The 21,236-nt window shown below is 50.6% G+C and overlaps 3 protein-coding genes across 7 annotated transcripts in view; 1 reads left to right on the top strand and 2 right to left on the bottom strand.

The window, feature by feature from the left end:
- ZBTB44 (zinc finger and BTB domain containing 44) overlaps positions 1-21,236 on the bottom strand; it is a 398,215-nt gene that overhangs the window by 194,711 nt on the left and 182,268 nt on the right. The gene's annotated exons all lie outside the window — the stretch shown is intronic.
- On the top strand, positions 727-5,468 carry LOC133220275 (transmembrane protein 45B-like). The gene is made up of 6 exons (XM_061368221.1): positions 727-775; positions 2,851-3,055; positions 3,213-3,425; positions 3,941-4,125; positions 4,892-5,037; positions 5,215-5,468. The coding sequence occupies exons 2-6, from the start codon at positions 2,869-2,871 to the stop codon at positions 5,342-5,344; spliced, it is 861 nt and encodes a 286-aa protein (XP_061224205.1). The 5' UTR covers positions 727-775; positions 2,851-2,868; the 3' UTR covers positions 5,345-5,468.
- The window catches only part of APLP2 (amyloid beta precursor like protein 2), a 42,834-nt gene continuing 35,071 nt past the window's right edge, over positions 13,474-21,236 (bottom strand). For 2 of the 5 annotated variants that reach the window (XM_061368558.1, XM_061368554.1), the window contains 7 exons: positions 20,714-20,813; positions 19,550-19,720; positions 18,984-19,019; positions 16,111-16,193; positions 15,230-15,304; positions 14,646-14,801; positions 13,474-13,886 (listed from right to left, as the gene is read on the bottom strand). In XM_061368558.1, coding sequence (XP_061224542.1) covers positions 13,785-13,886; positions 14,646-14,801; positions 15,230-15,304; positions 16,111-16,193; positions 18,984-19,019; positions 19,550-19,720; positions 20,714-20,813 — 723 coding nt within the window. In that variant the 3' untranslated portion in view covers positions 13,474-13,784. The remainder of the gene's footprint in view (positions 13,887-14,645; positions 14,802-15,229; positions 15,305-16,110; positions 16,194-18,983; positions 19,020-19,549; positions 19,721-20,713; positions 20,814-21,236) is intronic. The other 3 variants (XM_061368555.1, XM_061368557.1, XM_061368556.1) reach the window with 3 other exon arrangements.

Here is a 21,236-nt window from a genome sequence, read left to right on the forward strand (position 1 = left end):
TAGCGCCCATGTATTACAGTAACCAAGGGCAGGTTGGATGTGGCTTGGAGCAACCTGCTCTAGTGGAAGGCGTCCCTGCCCATGGAACTACTGAGCTTGAAAAGCCCCTTCCGACACAAACCATTCCATAGCTGGAGATGCGGGCAGTGCCGACTGTTTCTGCACCATTAACTTGGTGTTTCAGAGGGAAATTGGGATGCTGGAGGGGTCTGTGCTATCTATTTCCCTTGAGGCACTTGCATTGCTCATCTACACAGCCATCGAGGTGCTAAGCCTGGGTCAATGCTCCCCTCCTCTTGGTTGCTGTGGGCTGGGAGATGGAGCTCACAAGGGCTCTGCTTTGATTTGTGAGCTCCTGGTCCCACATCTCCTGCTTCCAGGCCCTTATTCTAACCCCAGACCCCCCTAACAGGGTCATTGAGTACCTGGCATCCCAGGTTAGAGCCCTTCCACAGCCTTGCCCCTCTCAAGCCCCTCAACGTAAGACCTTTACATGGTTTCCACGGGGATGGGAAGTGGCTGCTCGTCCTGATTCCTGTGGCAAATTCCAGGAGGCTGGAATTTGGTTGTTAATGGCAGACACGGAGGTGTTCCGGGTTGGGAAAGCCGGGTTGACTCAGCGTGCTTTGAACTGCCCCGCAGGATGCTCAGCTCCAAACATCCTGTGCCAGGGCCGCCTCCCCCGGGGTGCCTTCCCCTTTATCTGCCTCCTGTGGGTAATAACAGCTCCTGGCTGGCACATCTGGAGCGGGAGGAGGACGGGCAGGAGCCACAGGTAAAGTCTCTGCCCCATAGAGAGGAATGGTGCTGGTGAAAGGCTCTGCGATGGGATGGATGGGGCTGCTTGAGCTTGGGAAGAAGGGATGTGGGAGAGTTCACTTCTCAAGGCAAAGGTTTAGCGTGGAGATGTGACAGCAACCTGTGTCTTTAGGCCTGTTTTAGGGGGGGTTATCAGGTTTTGGAGGAGTGGGAGCTCGTGCCTCTTGGGTGAGTGCTGTTGGCACAAGAGAGATGTGCCTGGGTAGCAAAGTGGAGGAGGATGCACAGAGAGAAGCCCCTCCAAGCATCTATGGCCAGGCAATGAACTTGCCCTCTGGTTGTCCTATGCTTGCACCCATGGGGATGCTCATACATCCACATGGGAAGGCAAGCATTGATCCCCCTGCATCAGCTGGAGCAAGGCCCCATAGGAGGCCGTAGATGGTGATGGACACAGAAAGCCTGGAGACTGGGCAGGAATGCTGCTGTTCCTGAGGCTGGGAATGCTGTGAGTGCTCAGCATGAGGCACAGTAAGGAGAACAGGGAGCTCCAGTATGGCTGTTAACCAAAAGCATTGCAGCCTGGGATCCCAGGTAATAACTTGGGACTGCAGCCATGTTTCAGGTCCTGGGACAGGCAAAGAAGCTCACAGGAAGCATAAACACCCAGGAGCTCTCTTGGGGCTTCCATCAGCTTCTGTGTGAGCATGGACTCAATGGCAGGGGATGGAGAAGGGGTACCAGGTCTGGGGGTGCTGTTCTGCACCTCCAATGTGTGAGCTGAGCGAGGGCACTGCTGCTTGGAAATGAACCCGGTTCCAAAACAGTGGTGGTTGAAAAAGGCCCTTTTCAGGCTCTTTTGAGTGGGTTTCTGCTTGGTTTGGGACAGCTCTGCCAAGCGAGAGATGCCCCAGGGTGTGCGGTGGCTGCTCAAGCACTGGGTCTGGGTGGTGGGAAGCAAAGGGGGCTCCTGACAGTGACCAAAAGCATTGCCAAGAGGTTGTGAAGTGAAAGGGTCCTTGGCACTGTGAAGAGTGAGGTTACCAGGGAGGGGAGAGGGATGCTGGGGTAGGAGAGCTGGAATGGAGTGGATTGGGTCTGCTGGTACCTAAAGCCACAGGGGGGATGCCTGGAGGATGTGGGGTGATAGATCCCATTCAAGCTGGGAGCAGCCTCTGGAGCTTGGTTGTGTTATTCCAATGTCTGAGCGCTGGGATGTCTCTGTTCCCCTCCTCTCCTCCAGTTAAGCACATCAAATGACAGCTCCTGATGTCTATCTCGGTCAAGGTGTGCTCCTGACTGCAGCTTCACTGTCCTCAGTCCCTGGAGGACAATGGTAGAATTTGGATATAGATGGTGCAATTGTGTGCTGCTTTAAATGTGCTGTAATAGCACTTGTCCTCAGTCACTTCAGCATGGAGATGTGCCCTGGACGCAGGATCTGGGCTATAATCTGGCTGGAGTATGAGTTAAACCTAGTGCAGGCATCAAAATAGAGCAGGAACCATCCCCAGTGCTGGACCAAGCTCCTGGGAATGGGGCGCTTCTCATCTCCCTGGAAGGCTGCTCAGTAACTTCCCTCCCAAAGGGAAACCTTGATGTGGTGTGAGCAGCTCTGACCCTTCCCCAGCTTCCCTGTGGAGATGGAATGGGTGATGCTGACCTCCGCATCCAAACACCGCGCATCGCCCGCGCGCTCCAACCTCTGCAGAGCCCTCCCTCACCTGCAGCGTTGCCACACCACATCCTACCCTCGTTTTGCAGCGCCTAATTACTTTCTAGTGTGGGAGGACTCGGGGAACGTGCTGGAGTTGTTCATCCAGCCTCTGCAATTCCCTTTGGTATTTATAAACACGGCGCGGATGCGATGGGTGATGCAAGGGCAAGGCGGTGCGATAGCTTCAGGGTGAGTAATGCCTCCTCCTGTGCACATCTGAGCTGCTGGAAAGGACCAGGAAGCCTTGAGATGCCAAATACAGCGGTAGCACCTCTGGTGTTCCCCATTTGCAGCTGGTGGCAGAGCCATCTCCCTCAGGATGCTGCTCCATGGGGATGCTTTGGCTCAACCCCAGGTACCGTCTGTCCTTGCAGGTCCAGCAAGCGAGCCCGATGCCAACGAGTTTCCTCGGCAGTGCCCTCCGGGGCACCTTCTTCCTCCTGTTTGGTCTCTGGTGGTCGGTGCGGTACCCACTGAGGTACCTCAGGAGGAAAGGCAACACCGAGAGCCAGCCGAGCCATGGGACCCAGCGCGTGGAAGCCTTCGAAGGGGCGGTCAAAGCTCTCTTTGCTCTAGCAGGTAAGATGTGACGATGCGCCCCAGTATCTCCTGCCGCTGCATCCCTTCTCCCATGACACTGGGGATGCTTGGGGTGGGTTGGCATGGGAGGGCTCGCAGCCATTCCTATGAAGGAAGGTTTCCCACAGGCTTGTCCCTTCCTCCCCTCTCCACACAGGGATGCTGGTGGAGCAGTTTGTTCCCACTGGGCCCCATCTGCAGCTGTACAGCCCCGAGGCGCGGGGCTGGACCGACCTCACGCGCTGGCACTACACCACCATCTACCTCTTCTTCCTCCTCTCCGGCATTGTGGATGTCATCTCCCACTCCCGGCTCAAGCTGCCGCTCGGCTTGGACCGGCTCTCGCTGTCCATGGCTCTGCTCATCGAAGGTGAGAGCGTGGTGCATGGGAGAGGGGGCAGGATGGGGTAGGAGAAAGGGTGCTGAGGGACACCAGTGGGCAACAGCTCCAAAGCCCTGTTTTGAGGGCAAAAAGCACTGGTTGCGTGTCCCAGTGTCCCTCTCTCCAAGTATGGATCCATCTAGGGCTGGATTCGTATTTGAGGGGACCTATGGATGCGGGCATCTCCTGACAAGCGCTGGCAAGGCTCTCTTTGGGGTAAATAGGGGTTGTCCTCCCATCTTGGTTGGATGCACAGAGGGAACAGAGCCTGATGCAAAGGTCCCCATTGCTGTGCTGCTCCTGATGGCTCTACAGCCCTGGCTGGGCATGGGGAACACCATAGGGTGCTCTGAGGGCTGAATGGTCCTTGCAGAGCGAAGGTGATGAGAGCAGGATGTTCGCTGGTCATAGCAAGCCCTGGAGCACAGCCTCCGTTGTCAGGGTTCAGTTTAACACCAAAGCCCAGAGCATCCATTTGTCATGGAGGTTTCTTCTCTTGGAAGGTTTGCTCTTCTGCCTCTGTGACTATGGTGATGCAGCGCTGGACCATCACCTCTATTCCCTGCTGGCCATGGCTACCTTTGCTGGAGCCCTCTGTGTCCTCCTAGAGGTGTTCATCCGAGACCACATCATCCTGGAGATCTTCAGGACCAGCTCCTTCCTTCTCCAGGGCTCTTGGTTTTGGCAGGTCAGTGCATATCCAGTGCTGCCTGCTGAGCAATGGGCTTCATACCTGCTCATTACCTGTTGGGGTTAAACTTGAAGGCTGCTTGGAATATCTCAGTAAATAAGAGGGTGAAACGAGGTTTAGCACCAAAGCTGTCATCATGGAGACATGCACATGGAATGCATGTAGGGACAGGGCAAGGGGTGATGGGTTTAAACTGGAACAGGGGAAGTTAAGGTTGGATACAAGGCAGAAGCTCTTTACTGTGATGGTGCTGAGGTGCTGGCACAGGGTTGGAGGTGGATGAGCTTTAAGGTCCCTTCCAACCTAAACCATTCCATGATTCTATGGACAAACCTGCATGCTAAATGGAAATTAGACCCCACAAGGGTGGGAACCCTCAATCATGAGGTTTTGTTCCTGTTATTATGTCCGATTTATTCCTCTCCAAGTGACTGGAAATAATTGGGGATCTCACACATAACCACCCAGCTTTGGGTCTAGGAAGGAATGCACAGCCTGGCAATGTACCCTTTGGGTTGCCATCCTTCTCTGGGGCTGCACTAAAGTTACCTGCAGAGCATCTCTGTCCTCCTGAAGCACATCCCTGTGGGGAGACAAGGATGCTTGGGGGATGCTGAGGACAGTGGCCCAGATGTCCCTTGGGTTTATTGTGCATCTAGCCCATAGTCAGCCACTTGGCTAAAACAGAGGGGGAAAGAGATGAAGGATGCGCTTACCAGCCTGAAGTGTGCTGATGCTCAACACCTCTTCTGTCTGTGACCAGATTGGGTTTGTGCTGTCCCCTCCATGGGGAGGACCAGGCTGGGATCAGACCGACCACAGCAACTCCATGTTCCTCACCATGTGCTTCTGCTGGCACTACGCGGGGGCTCTCGCTGTCTTGGCAGCAAACGCTGCTGCATCCCGCTGGTACGTGGGGGAAAAGGGGAGTGCTGGGGGGTCCCGGTGCTATGCATGGACTGGGATGGCCAAGAGCATCACCTAGACCCGTTATCACTATGGAAATGCAGTGTGCTGTGGGATAAGACAAGTGGGTGTCCATGGAAAGGATGGGCTCGCTGACCAGTGCCTCTGTCTCCCCTGCAGCTGTAATGAGTCCTGCCAGCTGAGATTTGGGGACATCGACGTGGAGCTGGACTGTGGCATGTGCATCCGCAAAGGCAACAAGAGCTCCGGTGGTGCCCTGCTGCCCGAGAGCCCCTCGGATGACAAATGAGGTGGTGTTGGGCATGGAACCTTCTTCAACACTGGGTTAGAGCTCTCAGATGAGGTTTTGGATTAGTCCTGATTGACTCCAGTGGCACTCGATGGCAGAGCATCACAAGTAGGAGCCAGGAACCCAAAGGGAGATGGGAAGCCTTTCCTTGAGCATCCCTTTCCCTCACATCCCTTTGGTGTTTGCAAGAGCAAACCATGCTCAACCAGGAGGGAATACTTCATGTTGTGTGTTGTGAACTGCGGGACTGGGTTTGCTGGTGGAGTCCAAGCAACGTGGCCAATTTTAACATGATCCTTGCTTCTTCCAGCCAAACCAGTGTCCGAAGCTCCTGGTGGCTGTCGCTCGCTCTGGTGTTAATGGAAGGGGTTTTGTACAAAGGGTGCACAGGGTATATGTGGTTGCCAATAAAGTTAAAGAACCACCTCAATGGATCTCTTGACTATGAAGCCTGGAGATTGAAGGGCATGGTTAAGGTGATGTTTGGCTTTGCAGTGATTTGAGGGGGGATGGATGCTATATGAGAAGTATGGGACTTACTGCGGCTAAATCTGCTTGGAGAAATGGGTGGGTGGCCAGGGGATGGAAAGGATGGAGGCTGCTGTTGGCACTGCCATGTAGCCTCTCTCATGGCATGGTTTGGGTTGGAAGGAACCTTAATGGTATCTGTGACCTCTTCAGTCACCTCCAAACAAAACCTTTGAGGTCTCTGCCTTGCACTTGGTGTCTGGGGGTGCATGGGGTTTGCTCCCCTTAGGTCCCTATTTGGTTGGCAGCAGAAGAGCATGGGGAGATGCTTCCTGCCGTCGAGGTCAAAACCACCTTTAAAAGACTTCATTAAGCAGGATTAGTGGAAGAGCTGGAATTTCATCATCAACGTGAGCAACTCCAAGTGCTGGGAGGAAGGGAAAACGCTCCCTGGCTCGGGGCAATTGCAATCCCCAGCCCCAAGAGAGAGGTCCCTGGAAGAGCGAGTGTTACCCATCTGATGTGATGCTCTCCTTTAGGAGCAGGGCTGGAAGGTGACCAGTGCTTGGTGCTGCTGTCCAGAAAAGGAACCACGGTGGGTGCACCTTCTTGGGCTCTCACCTTTGGTACCCACACGCAGAGGGGCTGTGAAGCAGGGTGGCATTCAGGAGGGATGGTTTGTCCAGGATCTGCTGATGTGGATCTCCTGCACTGCTCCAGATGTGCTCCGTGGAGGTGATGTGCTCTGGTTATTAATAGTCCTCATGGGACTAGAAGCAGGGTTACTTGTTCTATAGTATCTGCCATTAACAGGATGCTTAGTGCATAGGTGATAACCCTGGTTTATCTGTGCTACATCCCTCTTGGTGAGGTTTTTGCTACTTAAAACACAGGTCTCTAGTGGGGATGTTCCTTCTTTGCTTGAATAAATACAAGAGCAAATATTCACTGCTCATCCAGGTGTGTGTTTTAGCAAGCTGGTGCCCAAAGGGAAGGCACAAGGGTTTCCTTGAGCAGGGTGTGTGGAATTACCTCTCCCCACACTGAGGGATGGAGGTGCCCCATAGGTGAGAGGTGACAAACAGTTGCTGGGTCAACAGAGTGGAGAGAAGCAATGAGATTGTCGTGGCTGTAATTGCATTTATAGAGCAGTTCCTACCCAGGCTGTGTGTGGAATGGATAACTTCTATAACAGGCCTTTAACCCAAAATGATTTTTCCCATTGGTGCTGGAGGGCAATGGAACTCATGGAATAAGTGATGTGTGAATGTTATTGATGGGGAAAGCCTGCTGTGTCCACCTGGAAGTGTTGCTGTCACATTGGTATGGACAGACACGGGTGACATAAGGTGAGAGCATAGAGCTGAGCATCACAGACTCCCAGACTGGTTGGGGTTGGAAGGAACCTTAAAGCTCACCCAGTTCCAGCCCCTTGCCATGGCCAGGGACACCTTCCACTAGAGCTGCTTGCTCCCACTGCATTGCCATCCCTGTGTCTCTATGGTGGGCTATGGTGTGGGCCTGGGTGGGTTTAACTACAGGGGACCTTGTTATTATACACAGACCCAACTGATGGATGTGGCTGTTCAGAAAGCACGCAGGGTGTGATGTGACCCAAACCTAATACAACATATGTGTTATAATGAAGCTTAGTACTATGTATTTGCCTTACAGGACATGGTGAGGTTCATGCTACCTGCTGAGGCATCCAACAGGATCCTAGTTCTGCTTCTGTGGGGCATTCAACAGGAGCATCCTCAACCTTACCCTCCTCCTGAGGATCACTGATGCCACTGGACCACTGATGCCAGCGGACACCATGGTGCTGTTGGTCACCCCAGAAGCTCCCAGGTCAACATCAAGAGAGCCACTTTCCTCAGTGGCCTCAGGTAAGCCCATGCCTTAGTCACTCCTCAGTAGAGCATGGGTCCATCTGGAGAGGTATAGGAGGGATGCTGGTGAGATGGGGCCCCACCAGCTTCCCCCAGCGACTTAGCAGTCAAGGCAATGCAGCACAGCAGGCAATGAGGGAACAGATGTGTGCACCAACAGTCATGCTGCTCCCATCAATTTCCATATCCATTGAGTTTGTATTTACCCATAATGCTGTTTCCCTTAAGGGAGCTGGAAAACATCTTGTGTACAGCTGCTGGGAGATGGTGAACCTTTGTTAGCAAAGCTGAGGTTCTTAATGGCTACTGGGAGGCTGCAGCTCTGGTTGTGGCTTATTGCCCATGGCAAGATGTAAGAGGTTGGGTATAAAGAAAGGCTTTTCCAATGCTTACAATCTGGTTTGCTTTCATGTACTGGGCTGCAATACCCATATGGGGTGATACGGTGGTGGGGCATAAACGTCTGAGACCTGGGTTAAAGGATGAGTGGCTTGGAAACACAGCTCAAGGCATTAATACTGCATCCACAACTGGAGCAGCTGCTCTCTACACTGTGTTGTGATGATGAAAGAACAGCAGCAGCAGCCTCAGCCCTTGCTTTCCCTCCCTGGTGACTTTATGTGCCCCTTGCTGTTGGAAAACAAAGCATGGGTAGGGCCTGCTTTGATGTGTGAGCTGAGTATGGAGATGCTTTGATTTGAATGTATTCAATACCCCACTGTGTTGAGTGGATTTGCAGTGTATTTGTGATACACCTCTACAATGGGCTTCAACTGCTCCATCCCCTGGTGAGTGCTGTCATCGAGGTGCAAAGGCAGAAACCACGGCTGGGTTGTTGGCTTTTGGGTGTTTTCCCCCAAATCTGGGCTCATGGCATCCAATGGACACAGAGCAGCTCCATTCCCTCCTCCATTCCCAACCTGATGGCAAAACCCTACCTATTTCCTGAATAAAGCTACTGGGCAAGCTGTGGCCCCACTCCAGTGCAGGAGATGGCTGGGTCTTAACTGCAGTTTCAGCCCCAGTGTCACCTGAATGGGTTTTACATTTCCTATTCCCATGAAACTCCTTTAGTTACCATTAACAATCCCTGTCTTGAATGGTGCAGTGTTCACATGGGGGCTGTGAAACCTAAGTCCTGCATTTGTGCAGCTGGAGGTTGGTGATGCAGTGATGCAGCGAAGCACAGGTACAATGGAGATTGAAACAGCACAAAGAGCTGTAGGGTACAGCTTGGCTCCTGGACCCTCATCTGCAGCACTTTGCTTCATTAACTGATGGATTAATGACCATTGGAGCCTTTTGTGAGCTCTTCTATGCCTCCATTCATCTTGTGTTTTGGACCAGGCTTAAGTGTGGTGCTGGGGACTGCACTGTTTCTTGTACAGCAATGGATGTACAAAGTGGTGTGCAACCCATGTTTAACAGAAAGCATTTATTCTGTGTGTTATGCCACAGTCTAAGTGCTCCGTGCTTTCTCTTGTTGCTGTGATTCAGCAGGTATAAGAGGAGAAGCTTCACACTAAGCCATGATTGATCCTAATTGCACCATGTCTTTAATGGGTACAAGTGATGGATGCAGCTGAAGCCATGCACCTCTCTGCAAGCAATCAGCTCTGGCTATATACTTTATAATAATAAAGTAACATTTAATAAAAATAAAGGCAAAAATCAAAGAAATAAGGAAAAAATAAAACCCCACAGCCCCCTAACCCCAAAATGCAAGGAGTTATTTTCTACCATAATAAACGTCAAGGCAGAACCCAAAATTGCACTCCCTCCCCTTGCTCCTAGTTTATAAAGTAAAAACCAAAGCTCACCCCCCCATTACCTTGCAAGGGTCCTGAGCTTTCTTTACCAGTAACACCAGCTCTTGCCCCAGAGCCCAACTCCTTCGTTGGGGAACACAAAGCCAATCCCCATTTCAGTGCTGGAGCGTCTCTGTGTCTTCACGAAGCTATTTCAAACACACCGAGTGTTGCATTGCTGGATGTGCTCAAATCCAGTCCCACCTCCCTTACTGACATTGTGTATATATAGAGAGAACACTTGGAACATCTCAAAAGTAAGCAATATCAAGCGCAAACAGGCCTGAATGCAAAGCACAAGGACTTTTCTCATCAGTGGCTGTGTAGTTCTTGATGCATGACCCTGACAAATGAAGGCTGTAACACGGTACCATCCTCTGGGGTGTTCTTGATGCTTGCCCTTCAAAACAAAGAGACAGCAGTAAGCAAAAAGAATCCCCATAATTATGAGCAGAGGAGGGCACAAAATACACATCATCTGTACAAAAGGGGTTATCACATTAAGGGGCTTGGTCCAGCTATCACTGTGGGGGCATTAGTCCCAGTCTGAGTACCTGGACTAGCCCGACTCAGCTCTGGTGATGTGTGTCACCAGGAAGGGGTTAACATACATTTCAGCCCAGAAAATAACCCAACCACCATCAGTGCATCCCAATAGAGAAGAGCTGGACCAGTGCTTTGCCTGCAGTTGAGCTCTCCACCATGCAAATACATGGCAGTGGGTCCTTCCCCAAAGATGCTCTGCGAGGATCGGTGCCTTTGGGCCTGCTGAACACTCACATCACAGGGTAGCACAAAAGAAGAGGTACTTGGTCTTATGAAGAGAAAAAAGTTGACACTGGGACCCTTTCCTCCACCCAGAGCACACTTTAGCAGCATAAATTCTGCATCCCAAGTAAAAGCTGCACATAATGAATGTGTCCATTTGCCCAGTGAAGTTAAAGGATGCAGGTTTCCTGTTAGGATAAAGTAGGAATTCACCTTCAGACTTTACTGACCTTATAGAATAAAACTCACATCCTTTTTTGTGCCCCCAAACCCATGGATGGGAAGAGGACTCATTGCACAAAAAGGCAGCGCTATCTCCAACCACACAGCGACCCAATGGGACCTGGGAGGCGAGATGCCCTCCAGGAGTCCCTCCCAACCTGCATCTCTCCATCAGCCTGCCCCAGCTGCAGGATTATCCCCTCCAAAGCCAACCCACCAGGCTGGAGGCAAGGATTATTAACATTAACTCACCTTGTGTTTGATGACAGTGCCAGCCCCGAGAGCATCCGCTCTGCTCTGTTCTTGTGCCAGCCACTGCTGCAGCCGCCCTGGTAAACATGGGAAACAACTCCCCCTTCCCAGCATAAAAGCCCCACCATGGAACACCTCTGTTCAGCTAGATCCCTTTGAAGACCACCTCTCTTTGCTCTTATGTTCAAAGGCACATCCTGGAGGCACCAAGCCCTTACCCCTGGGGTGCTGGTGGGTGCTGGCTGGCCTGGTTTGGGTTAGAAGGGACCTTAAAGCTCATCCTGTCCACCTTCCCCTAGAGCGGGTTGCTCCAAGCCCTGTCCCACCTGGCCCTTCATTTGCACAGCAGAGCCCAGTAACATCTGGCACCATCTTCAAGCGACTGCTTTTAAACATCCCTTGTCCAAAGCTGCAGTCAAAATGCATCATAAAGAATCCATCCTGAGCGCTTGGCAACCTGTGCCAAAGCACGGAGCTAACAGACTGACTCCAGCCTGATGCATTCATTCCGTAGGACAAATGGGATTTAGTGAAGGAAAAACCTAATTCCCAAATTCCAGTCTGGAATTCAATCCCCAGCCTCTGTCCTTGGTTTCTCTTCCAGGTTGCCCTACCTGAGGGTGCAGGTCCGAGCAGCAGGTTTGGATGGGAGATGCTCTGGCACCCTTTGCTTTCAATTTCCTGTTCAGAATCAGGACTCTTTCCCAAGTGGCTGTGACAAGGCAACAGACGGCAGTTTCTAGGACAGCATCTGCTCCTTCCTGTGGTGTCTGCATAATTTAACCAGAACATGGAACTTCCAGTGACACCAAGGACAGGATTTAAGGAGAAACAGGACACACGACTGTTTGCTTCCTATTCCAAACGGGTAAACCTTCACGTTCCCTTGCCCCATCTTCAGTCAGTCTCTCGGCTTCCTACACCACCAGTTCAATGGCAATGATTCTCTGGTCATTCCATAGACACCAGAGGGGAGGAATTTGCATGCAAAGGAAGAAACCAGAAGCAGAATGGCACACAGGAGCACTGACAGCTTTACAGGCTGAGCTTGGGGTGCCCTGCAAGTGAAACCTGGATCTGCTCCTACACCTCACTGGGAAGAGCAGCAGGACCAGCGTGGTACTGCACAGTGCTTTGGCTCCGCTTGCTCCAAGGCCTTGCCAGTGGCTCCCTTCATGCAGGGAGCTGTTCCAGGCCCAGAACCACTCAGGGTACCTTGGACAAACAGAGGACAACCATTCTCACTGACCTGCACACACGGTGCTCATCAGGTGTTGGTTCAGTCGCATCTCCTTCTCCCCATGAAGGTCAACAGGATCCAAGAGCATCACAAACACCTCTGGGCACAGCTCAATGTTCTCAATGTCATCATGTTCCTTCTCACTGGAGCACTATGGACAAAGGGAGGGGGGTAAGATCTGCACAGGTTCAGCAAGGGATGGGAAGGAAACGAGGCAAGCCCAGGAAGAACGAGAAGAGACGCTCTGGAAGTTAAAGTGTTTATTGATGTGTTTAAACTTTGTACATTCCCCACAGACCACACCAAGGAGTTTGCAGGTAAATCTGTGCATAGTGGGAAGAGACACGGAGGGGGGGAGGGGGAAAAAAGAAAAAGAAAGGAAAAAAAAAAATCACAGGAAAAATAGAAAAAATACACCACAGGTTACCAGAACCTCCAGATTTAAAAAAGCCGTGAGCATTAACACCAACTATACAAGCATTACAAAGACATGATGGTGAGTGGAACGACACCCCTTTTGTTCTTCTACTCGGGGCCTATGCATCTCGTTGGCCTTCAAGCAGGCACCTTGTCCCTCTTCCCTCCCCACTTCCAGCCAATTCCATGTCCATCAGCTCCCAGAGGGGCTGAACCTTGCAGGGATTTTGTCATCTCTGGGCAAAGCCACCCAGAACCGTGCCCATGGCCCTGTGTCACCCAGAGAGATGCAAAGGCCAAAGAGAGATGCAACCTGAGCCTCTCAGCTACTTACCACGTTGGTGAGGCAGGAGAGCTGGGGGGGGGATTAGAAAGTAGTAGCGAGAGGGGGCTGTTAATGCCAGGTGAGGACTGAAGGAAACTGGTTCTGAGCGGAGGATTTCAATTCAATACCCAGGAGCTTCCAGCTCTAGAGCAGAGCTGACTCTGGCAGGGGGAATGTGCAGGCCCCAGGGCGCACAAACCATGTCCTAACATTCCACTAGAAGAACTATAAACAGAGATGCTAGAAGCCTTTTAACTCCTTGCCTCCAGGGAGTCTTTGATTCCTAGAGCCCAGGCTGCTAAGCAGCAGGGTGCACACCACTGGCATATGAAGATGGGGGGGGGGGGGTGTCTCCTTTATTTTTTTACTCTTTTTTTCTCTTTTTCTGTTTTTTTTTTTCCTTGTTATCAGGGTTTTTTGTTAGTTTCCATTCCCAATTGCTTCCTTCTGTGTCACAGTTCCTATCCCTACATTAATCTCTTTGCAACTCCCAGGGAAATTAGCTTGGCGAATCAAAACTCCAAAGGGGAAAACCCAAATGCTGCTTTTTATATCTAAAAGCCAAAACGACTCAAGAGCCACGACTGTCTCCTTTTTACAAGGCGGGCTGGGACAAAGGACCCTCAATAGGCAGGTGGTCTACCTGAAATAAAAATCCACGTTTCCCATTTGCTATATATAGAGCTTGTATCAGACATCAGAACAACAGAACTGGGATTGCCCAGATCATTTAAAAAAAAACAAAACCAAAAAAAAAACCCAAAAAGAAAACTACATCTCAGTCAAATATCTGCAATAGATCCATTTTTTTCCCATTTAAGGAGATTTATATATCATATTGTTATATTATCATTTCTTCACCCATTTAAAAGAATGGAAATTGCAACTCTACAGTAGTAATTATAGTCTTAATGATCCAGGAGTTCTGAATGTAAGATGAAGTCCTCTCGAAGCAACTGTTGGTCAGTAGTTGATCCAAAACGCTGGACCACTTTGGCCCTCCGCCCTGAGCCTTTCCCAGCCAGGGCTGCTGTTATCTTCATCTCTTTTATATCTGCATCTGCTCCAGGTATTTGTAAGTGGGGTTCTCGTAGCCGTGGTTCTGCATCTTGCTCAGATGCCGCTCTTCTGGGGTAAGCATCGGGTCAACCTTTGGGAAGAACAGAGGGTTACTGCTCAAAGGAGGACCCCGAAGGCCTTCTTTCACAGTACCAAGATGGGCACACACAGGATAAATACCACAGCAAGCAGCAAACAGGAGAAAAAGGTTAAGCCACAAAAAACAATCAGCTTAACAGAGTCCCCTGTTCAGGCACTCCTGCTCTTGCCTATCTGGAGCTATCCTGCACAAATCATTTCCTAAGTGAGCCAACGTTACAAGTGTGGGACCTGCTTCTCTCATTAGAGAGGTCGTTATGATTTCCTGCATCAGTTGGGCAAAGGGGGAAAGCAGCTTTCTGCAGACACCATTAAGTCATCATTAGAAATGTGCATGTTGGGAGCAGAAGGAAGGAGGAGGAACCTCGCTCCGTCTTAATAGCTGTTACATTAGTCGGGAGGACAAATTGCTAACGATTGACTGACTTACTCCCCTGCTAAAGATATCGCCTGAAAAGCCTATTTACTGCTAAATCCTACCCTGAGCCAGGCAGGGAAACCTAATTGAATTCCTTGTGATCCGGGAATACAGCTGTGGAGTGACAGATCCCACCATGGCATGATGACTGACACCTGCACGCTAATATGTAAGTGATGCACATGTCAGCACCTACAGAGTTAAGCCCCATCTAGCTAGGACTGGAGCTGCTGATGGCTTGGCAGCTCCTGCCATCTTCGCCCCCTCCACACAACATGTGATTCCATGCTGACTATTTTCTTCCTCAGTGATGGAGCAGGAGTCGTTTCTCACCTCCACAATCCCATGGCTGATGGTCCCATACTGCCTCTTCCTCAGCATCACCAAGCTGATGACTATAACGGTAGCTATGGCAACAGCAATCACCAAAAGGCCAATGAGGGCACTGCTGCTGAAACTGAAGTCATCACGGAGGGAGTTGTCATTATCCTGGAGGGAAGAGAGCAATGGAGAAAGTGGAGGAAGAGTGGTGAGGAAGATGTGCTGCTAAACCTAAAAGGTGGCATAAAGACTTAAAAGCTCTTTAACCATCTGTGGCATCAAGACACGACTGATTACATTGGACAGGGTAAATATTTCACCTCTAAACACTTCACCAAAAGGATAACCAACACAAACTTGTTTCCCTGTTCAGGCAATGACCCACACTGCTTCCCCATCCCACAAAGCACTTCCACAAGAGACAGGTCAGGTTCTAACACGTATTTACTGCTCACACCACTACGCAGCAAAGCGGGTGCTGCATGACCTCCCAAGAGCAGTGTCAAGGCACCAAACCCCAAATTCAGCACCATCCAGGGTCCAAACCCCAACTTTAGGAGCCTGCCCATCGCTGGACTCGGTAGCCATGTACGTACCGGCTCGTCCACCAGCCCACCGACACGCTCTGCATTGAAAATCATCTCCTTCACATCCAGGGTTTCGTCGATGACCTGAGAACAGCCACAGAAGTGCTTTATGAAGGGAGCCATACAAGACAGAAGGGATGTGGAGCACGGAAGAGACCTTTAATGAAGACTAACAAAGACTCAGAACCATCTTTTCCCTGCTCTCCAACATTTAAAGTGAGTACTGAAGCCATCTGGACATCCAGGCTACCTTAAACTAAAGGCCCAATGAAAACCCAGCTTTGGACAGAGCATCTCTGCTGTGGAAGATCTAACCTGTGGCTTTAAAAACACCCTTTTTTTTGGGTTAGAACTACATGATCTTAAGGTCCTTTCCAACTCAAACCATTCTGTCTCTATGATTCTATAATAACAATCTTGAAAGGAAACTCTCGAAAGCCAACTGTGTTGGGTTTCTGACCCAGGGAACTGAGGCAAGGCTGCCACCAGAACCTCATGAGTTCTGTACATTGTATATAGAGCTAACACCAACTGGCTTGCACCCCTTCAGAAGGCAGCAGGGCCTTTCTTGCCATGACAAAGAGGTGGGAAGACAGCTGGATCCCACAGTGTGTTCAGACCTAGCTCCAATCAAGCCATACAGAGGGTCTCTGCTTGGGAAAGCAGTTACTAAATCAGCCTGCCAGAGATCTGGATCTCTTTCCTTCCCTCACCCTCCCACCCTTCTGATGCTAAGCAGTATTAAGAGCCTACAACAGTCAGAAAACTAACTCCCCCACACCATATGGATAACGAATGCAGTGACATTCTGTAAGCATGGAAACAAGCCACTGCTATTAATTAGTGTCCCCAGCAATCTCAGCTTTACAAAGGAAAGGTGGAGGGCTCACCACATTTTCATCCACTTTCTTCTTGCTGTTAATCACCTTTTCTTCAGCGCCGATCAGCCCATCCAGCTCAGTCATGCCAGAACCTGCACCAGAAGAGCAAGGCACGGACCATTACCCAGTGACTTTGGGAAGGGTGACCTACTCTTTGTAGAGCTGCCATGGTTAATGTGTTTAACCACATGGACCGCTGGTTATTAACCTGTCTTCATGCTGTTGTGTCAGAAGGGGAGCTCGGAAGCTATGCTACAGTGACAAGTGACTGGGGGGGAGGTCTGTTAATGGATGGGAATGAGGTGGCAATGAGAGGAGCAGACAAGACTCACCAAAACCAGGCTGAGGTGTCAATCCACAACCACCATCTACCGCTAAGTGCTGCTGTTAGAAGGTTCAAGGCAATGTGTTAAAGTGTGAGCGAGCAGCTCCCTTCTGCAGATGTCAGCACCACCTCACTGTGACCCCGTGCTGGAGGCACACATCTCCATGCTGGGAGCCAGCACATAGGGAATGCTGGCACCCATTCTTTTGCAACAGCAAGTGCCTCTGGAATGGGAATTTCAAGGTCACCCAGCTCCATAATGAACTGCTGTCCCTTATCTGGCACAAGCCCAGAAACAATGAATCCCAGGGCAAGGGAGGAGCGAAGAGCTACACCAGCCTTTGTACCAGAGCATAACTCACCCATTTCTAGGCTGAAACTAGCAGAGGATCAAGAGAGGACTATCAACTAACAGGAGGCAGCTGCTCTGCATAAACTGTTTGGATCTGAAGCGTTTATAAATAGATTGGATCAATAAGAGAAGAGTCTGATGCAAGATACAAAGACCTAACATAGGAGGAAGCCTAGTTCCCATCACCTGCAGGGACAACACAGCGCCCTTCGCAACACCTAAACCTCCCTAGTGCAAAGGCAGGAGGACAGCAAAGCCTCAAACCAACAGTGGGGTCTCCCCAGTGCAGAGCATGAGGTGGGGCAATGCTGCTACAGCACTTCACACTTTGCCAGTGGCTGCAGACACCTCTCCACAAGCTGCTGAGCTTGCAGGTTGCCTAAGACATTATGTCAGATTGGCAGCGTGTTCTTTGATGAGATGTAAGGAGAGGCTGCTTGGCTCCAAGGCAAGGTTTCACTGCCTGAAAAAGCCAAGGAAACAAAAGGTTTCACCCCAGCTCCCCCCAAAAGAAGCATCTCAGGGGTTTTTGTGCATCCCCTTTCCCTACCCAGCTCTTTGGAGACCGTAATCAGATTCCAAGCACGGCCAAGGCTGCTGGTCTGACTTCTCCCAGCTGCCCAAGCAGGTCGTGTTATTGTGAAAGGCAATGATGGGCACCCTCTGGAGAGGCCACAAATAACTTTTAGAGAACTACAGTGTCAGCTTTTGGCCTATGGCTGCTTTAGTCAATCCTCAGGAGCCAACGCAGCAGAGTCTCCAGGGCTGGCAGTTCTGAGCTTTGCTATTTGTCACAGTGTGCTGTACCAAATAACAGACCCAGTTCTATGTAGCTCAAAGGCACACTTTAGACTCTACACTTCCCAGGGGAAAGAAACCCACACACAGGCACAACATCTCCCATTAAACTCCCTAGCAGCCCTCCTGAAATTCAATGTAGACATAGGGAGCAAGTGCAGATATGATCTTTGTCCCTAAGTCATCACAAACTCTCCTATGGGGCTGGGAGCAAGCTGCTCTAGTGGAAGTGTCCCTGCCTGTGGCAGGGGGTTGGAACTGGATGAGCTTTAAGCTCCAAAGCATGCCATGATTCTATGAAACAAGGAGCACCAGCCTGTATTGATCACCTTGAAGTCAACAAAGCACTTGTCCAAAGGAAGAATAGTCAAACTAAAGGCTGTCCTAATTCCTTGCAGAGCAGTCAGGGCACTGAATCAGCTGGATGCTGCTCCACACGAGGGATGAAGGTGACTTACGTTTGTAGTGAAAGGCTGATAATGAGAATAGTTCCAAGCTTTCTGGCCTTCAGTGTTACAAAACCGTGTTCATTTTCAATGTTATTAGCAGAATCCTTTGCTCTCCCTTTGAGATTCTGCACAATGTGTTTGTAACCAAAGGCACATTAAAATGCTGGGCTTGCTTCCCACACACAGCACACCTACCACTGCTCTGCAAGAGCATCTTAGCAATTAGCCTGCAATTTCCACTTCAGGAATGAGATTCATGGTAGCAGATCAGCCAGGCCTCATCTTCACCTGAGACTGTACCACTAACAAGGATGGTGATTTCATGCCAGTATTTCTATGCTGCTTTTCCAGCCCAGGCAGCCCCATTTAGCCAGGCACTGAGCTCCTGCAGCATTAATAAGGAGCTAAATGAGAAATGGATGATCACACAAGACATTACCAGTACAGAGAGATGCTACAAGTGGAAAGGGGATGCTGAGGAGACTGCAAAGAAGGAATCTCCTAATTCATACGTCCCAAGACTAGCTGCACTCTATGGCATCTATGAGGACACTCAGCCAGGAAACACAACCCGTGTCTGCTGTGGCACCGACTCCAGGTTTAGTGCTGTCACCAAGGACGGATTCCACAGCAGGGACAGGAGCCTCCAGACTCTTTTCCACCACCACAGTGAGCTTTCCTGTGCCAAGTGCCCAACTGAAGATGCTGCAGGCAAAATAAGCTACTCCAAGACACCTTGTGAGCCTGGCAGGGAGGAACACACGCACTCAATGAGATGCTCAGACTAGCTGGTATCTTTAACACTAGGTCTAAACAAGAACAGCTGAAAGTTACTGGTCTAAATGAGAGCAGGGAAATGAGAATCAAGGTGAGGATGGAACTAACATGAAGCTACCAGACACACTGAGAAGGTAGGAGTGTGATCGAAAGCACTGTGAGGGAGCAGCTTAGAACCAACCTTTTTTCATGGGGTGGTACAAATCCGTCTGAGGATCTAGCAGGAGGGAAAACAAAAACAAAAATAGCAGAGAAAGGAGATTAAGAGAGAAAGGAAAAGGCTTGTGCATGATTTCTGACTCAGAGCCTGGGAAAAGCTTTCAGCCCTCGGCCTTCTTTCAGCTCAGGACTCTGTCCAAGCATTTATAAAGCCAACACACACACACACCCCAGCTGTCAACACCCAGCCCTACAACAAAACACAGCTTTAAATCAAGAGAACTCCTGCAGCCCTTCAACAGGGCACAAAGACTTCATATAACACGAGAGCAATTTGCTTCAAGACTGAAAAGGCATTGCAGAGTCAAGCCACGCAGTCGGAATGGGAAACTCCCTGCAAAATGGGAAGAGATAAACCAGAGAAGCATGGGAAAACCAAGGGAGAAGCTCAGTGCAGGTTACAAGCCTCTTCCCAGGGGCACTGCTGGGGCAGCTGCTTTCCTCTTGGATCACCCAAAGGGATGGAGCTTCCTGTTCCACACCAAGCCTAAGGTAAAATGTGCACAGCCAGTTTCCAGTTCCACGTACCTTCATTCTCAGGCAAGGCTGGGAAGGTTTTCACCTGGAACGGACGGAAAGGTTTGCCCTCCAGGGGAATTTCTTCACTCTCCTCAGAGCTCACCCTGACATCCACCTGGGATTCCGAGATGGAGGATGTGAACTGGTCCATGTCTGCACGCTGCTCCTGAAGCAGCTCATCTGAAAGGAGTATGAGGAAATATTACACAGACAGCATGAAGCCTGGCAGGGCCAGGCAGGGGCAGATGGCTGCAGGGAATGCTGCTGAGGGCTGCCAGGTTATCTTATCCTGCATGCTCCCAAGTCTCATCTGGAATTCTCAAGTAAAGGTATCGCCTAGAAATACATACAAATAAGAGCCAAGGGGTTTTTTGATGTGGCAAGAGGCTTTGGCAAGATGGGGTTAAAGCATCTGCCTGGTTTTATGGATCTTTTCCATCTCCTTTTTGAGAGAGGGCTTAGCTATTTGGAATGCTGTTGGCTTTTTTTGATACCAACAGTGGAAGTTCTTAGGTCCAAGCTGCTCTGGATGTGTTGCAAAACATTGCCAGTCAGCTAGAGACCTGCTCCAGTGAGTCCATGATGATGCTCCAAGGGCTGGAGCAGCTCTGCTCTGGAGCCAGGCTGAGAGAGCTGGGCTGGGGCAGCCTGGAGAAGAGAAGGCTCCTGAAGGGGAGACCTTAGAGCAGCTCCAGTGCCTAAAGGGGCTGCAGGAAACCTGGAGAGGGGCTTGGGACAAGGGCCTGTAGGGACAGGCCAAGGGGAATGGCTTGAACCTGACAGAGGGGAGACTGAGCTGAGCTCTTAGGCAGAAGCTCTTCCCTGTGAGGGTGCTGAGGCGCTGGCACAGGGTGCCCAGAGAAGCTGTGGCTGCCCCATCCCTGGCAGTGCTCAAGGCCAGGTTGGACACAGGGGCTTGGAGCAAGCTGCTCCAGTGGAAGGGGTCCCTGCTCATGGCAGGGGTTGAAACTGGATGAGCTTTAAGATCCCTTCCAATCCAAACCCATTCTGTGATTCTATGCATCTAAAACCCTGAGAGTATCTACCCTGTGGTACCTAAGCCTAAGCCTGTTGTTGAGGGCATCCCCTCGAAGGAGCTAGCCATCTTTTTGGAGCTTGCTATGAAAGCTTGTCTAACACAGTGGTGAGCTGAGCTGGCACAGAGGCACTCACCAATCTCATCCTGGATTTCTTCAGCCACATATGGCACCTTGTAGAGCAGAGACAAGCTTTGATTCATCCGCTCCTCAATCACATGGAGATGTGTCATCACCTGCAGATGTACAAGAGTGTGTTGGAGGAGGCAAAGACTGTCAGTCACTCGACTGGTACCAGTCCTTCACTTGTTTCCATTAAGCATCTGCTACTGGTGATGGATCTGCCATCACAGACAACAGAATGGGACACGGGTCCTTCTAGCCCCATTCTCTGGGTGACAGTCTCTAACACATCACTACTGGAACTGGTCATTTGTGCATGGCCCTCTCGGTGCTTTGGGAAAGGCTGGGAGCAGACAGAGAGGATGTGGCTGACTCCTGCTGTAACCACCTCTCCACTGGAAATGCTGGAGCTGGTATTCCCCATACACCAGACACGGTCATAATTCACTTCCTGCAGCAGCTACAAGCAAGTGCTTTATTAAATGGATTATCATTCCTGACTACTAGAAGAGATACACACAAAGGGAGCAGACAAT

Source organism: Neopsephotus bourkii, unplaced genomic scaffold (assembly GCF_033783945.1).
Source record: "Neopsephotus bourkii isolate Nb327-2 ecotype Australia unplaced genomic scaffold, CSIRO-AGI_Nbou_v1 NB_1433, whole genome shotgun sequence".
Lineage (NCBI taxonomy): Eukaryota > Metazoa > Chordata > Aves > Psittaciformes > Psittacidae > Neopsephotus > Neopsephotus bourkii.

Bases quoted from the DNA above. Each gene is read 5' to 3' on its own strand.
- LOC133220275 (XM_061368221.1), top strand. From the start codon at position 2,869: ATGCCAACGAGTTTCCTCGGCAGTGCCCTCCGGGGCACCTTCTTCCTC. The intron at 3,056-3,212 runs GTAAGATGTGAC...CTCTCCACACAG, and splicing joins AGCTCTCTTTGCTCTAGCAG to GGATGCTGGTGGAGCAGTTT. The intron at 3,426-3,940 runs GTGAGAGCGTGG...TTCTCTTGGAAG, and splicing joins CATGGCTCTGCTCATCGAAG to GTTTGCTCTTCTGCCTCTGT.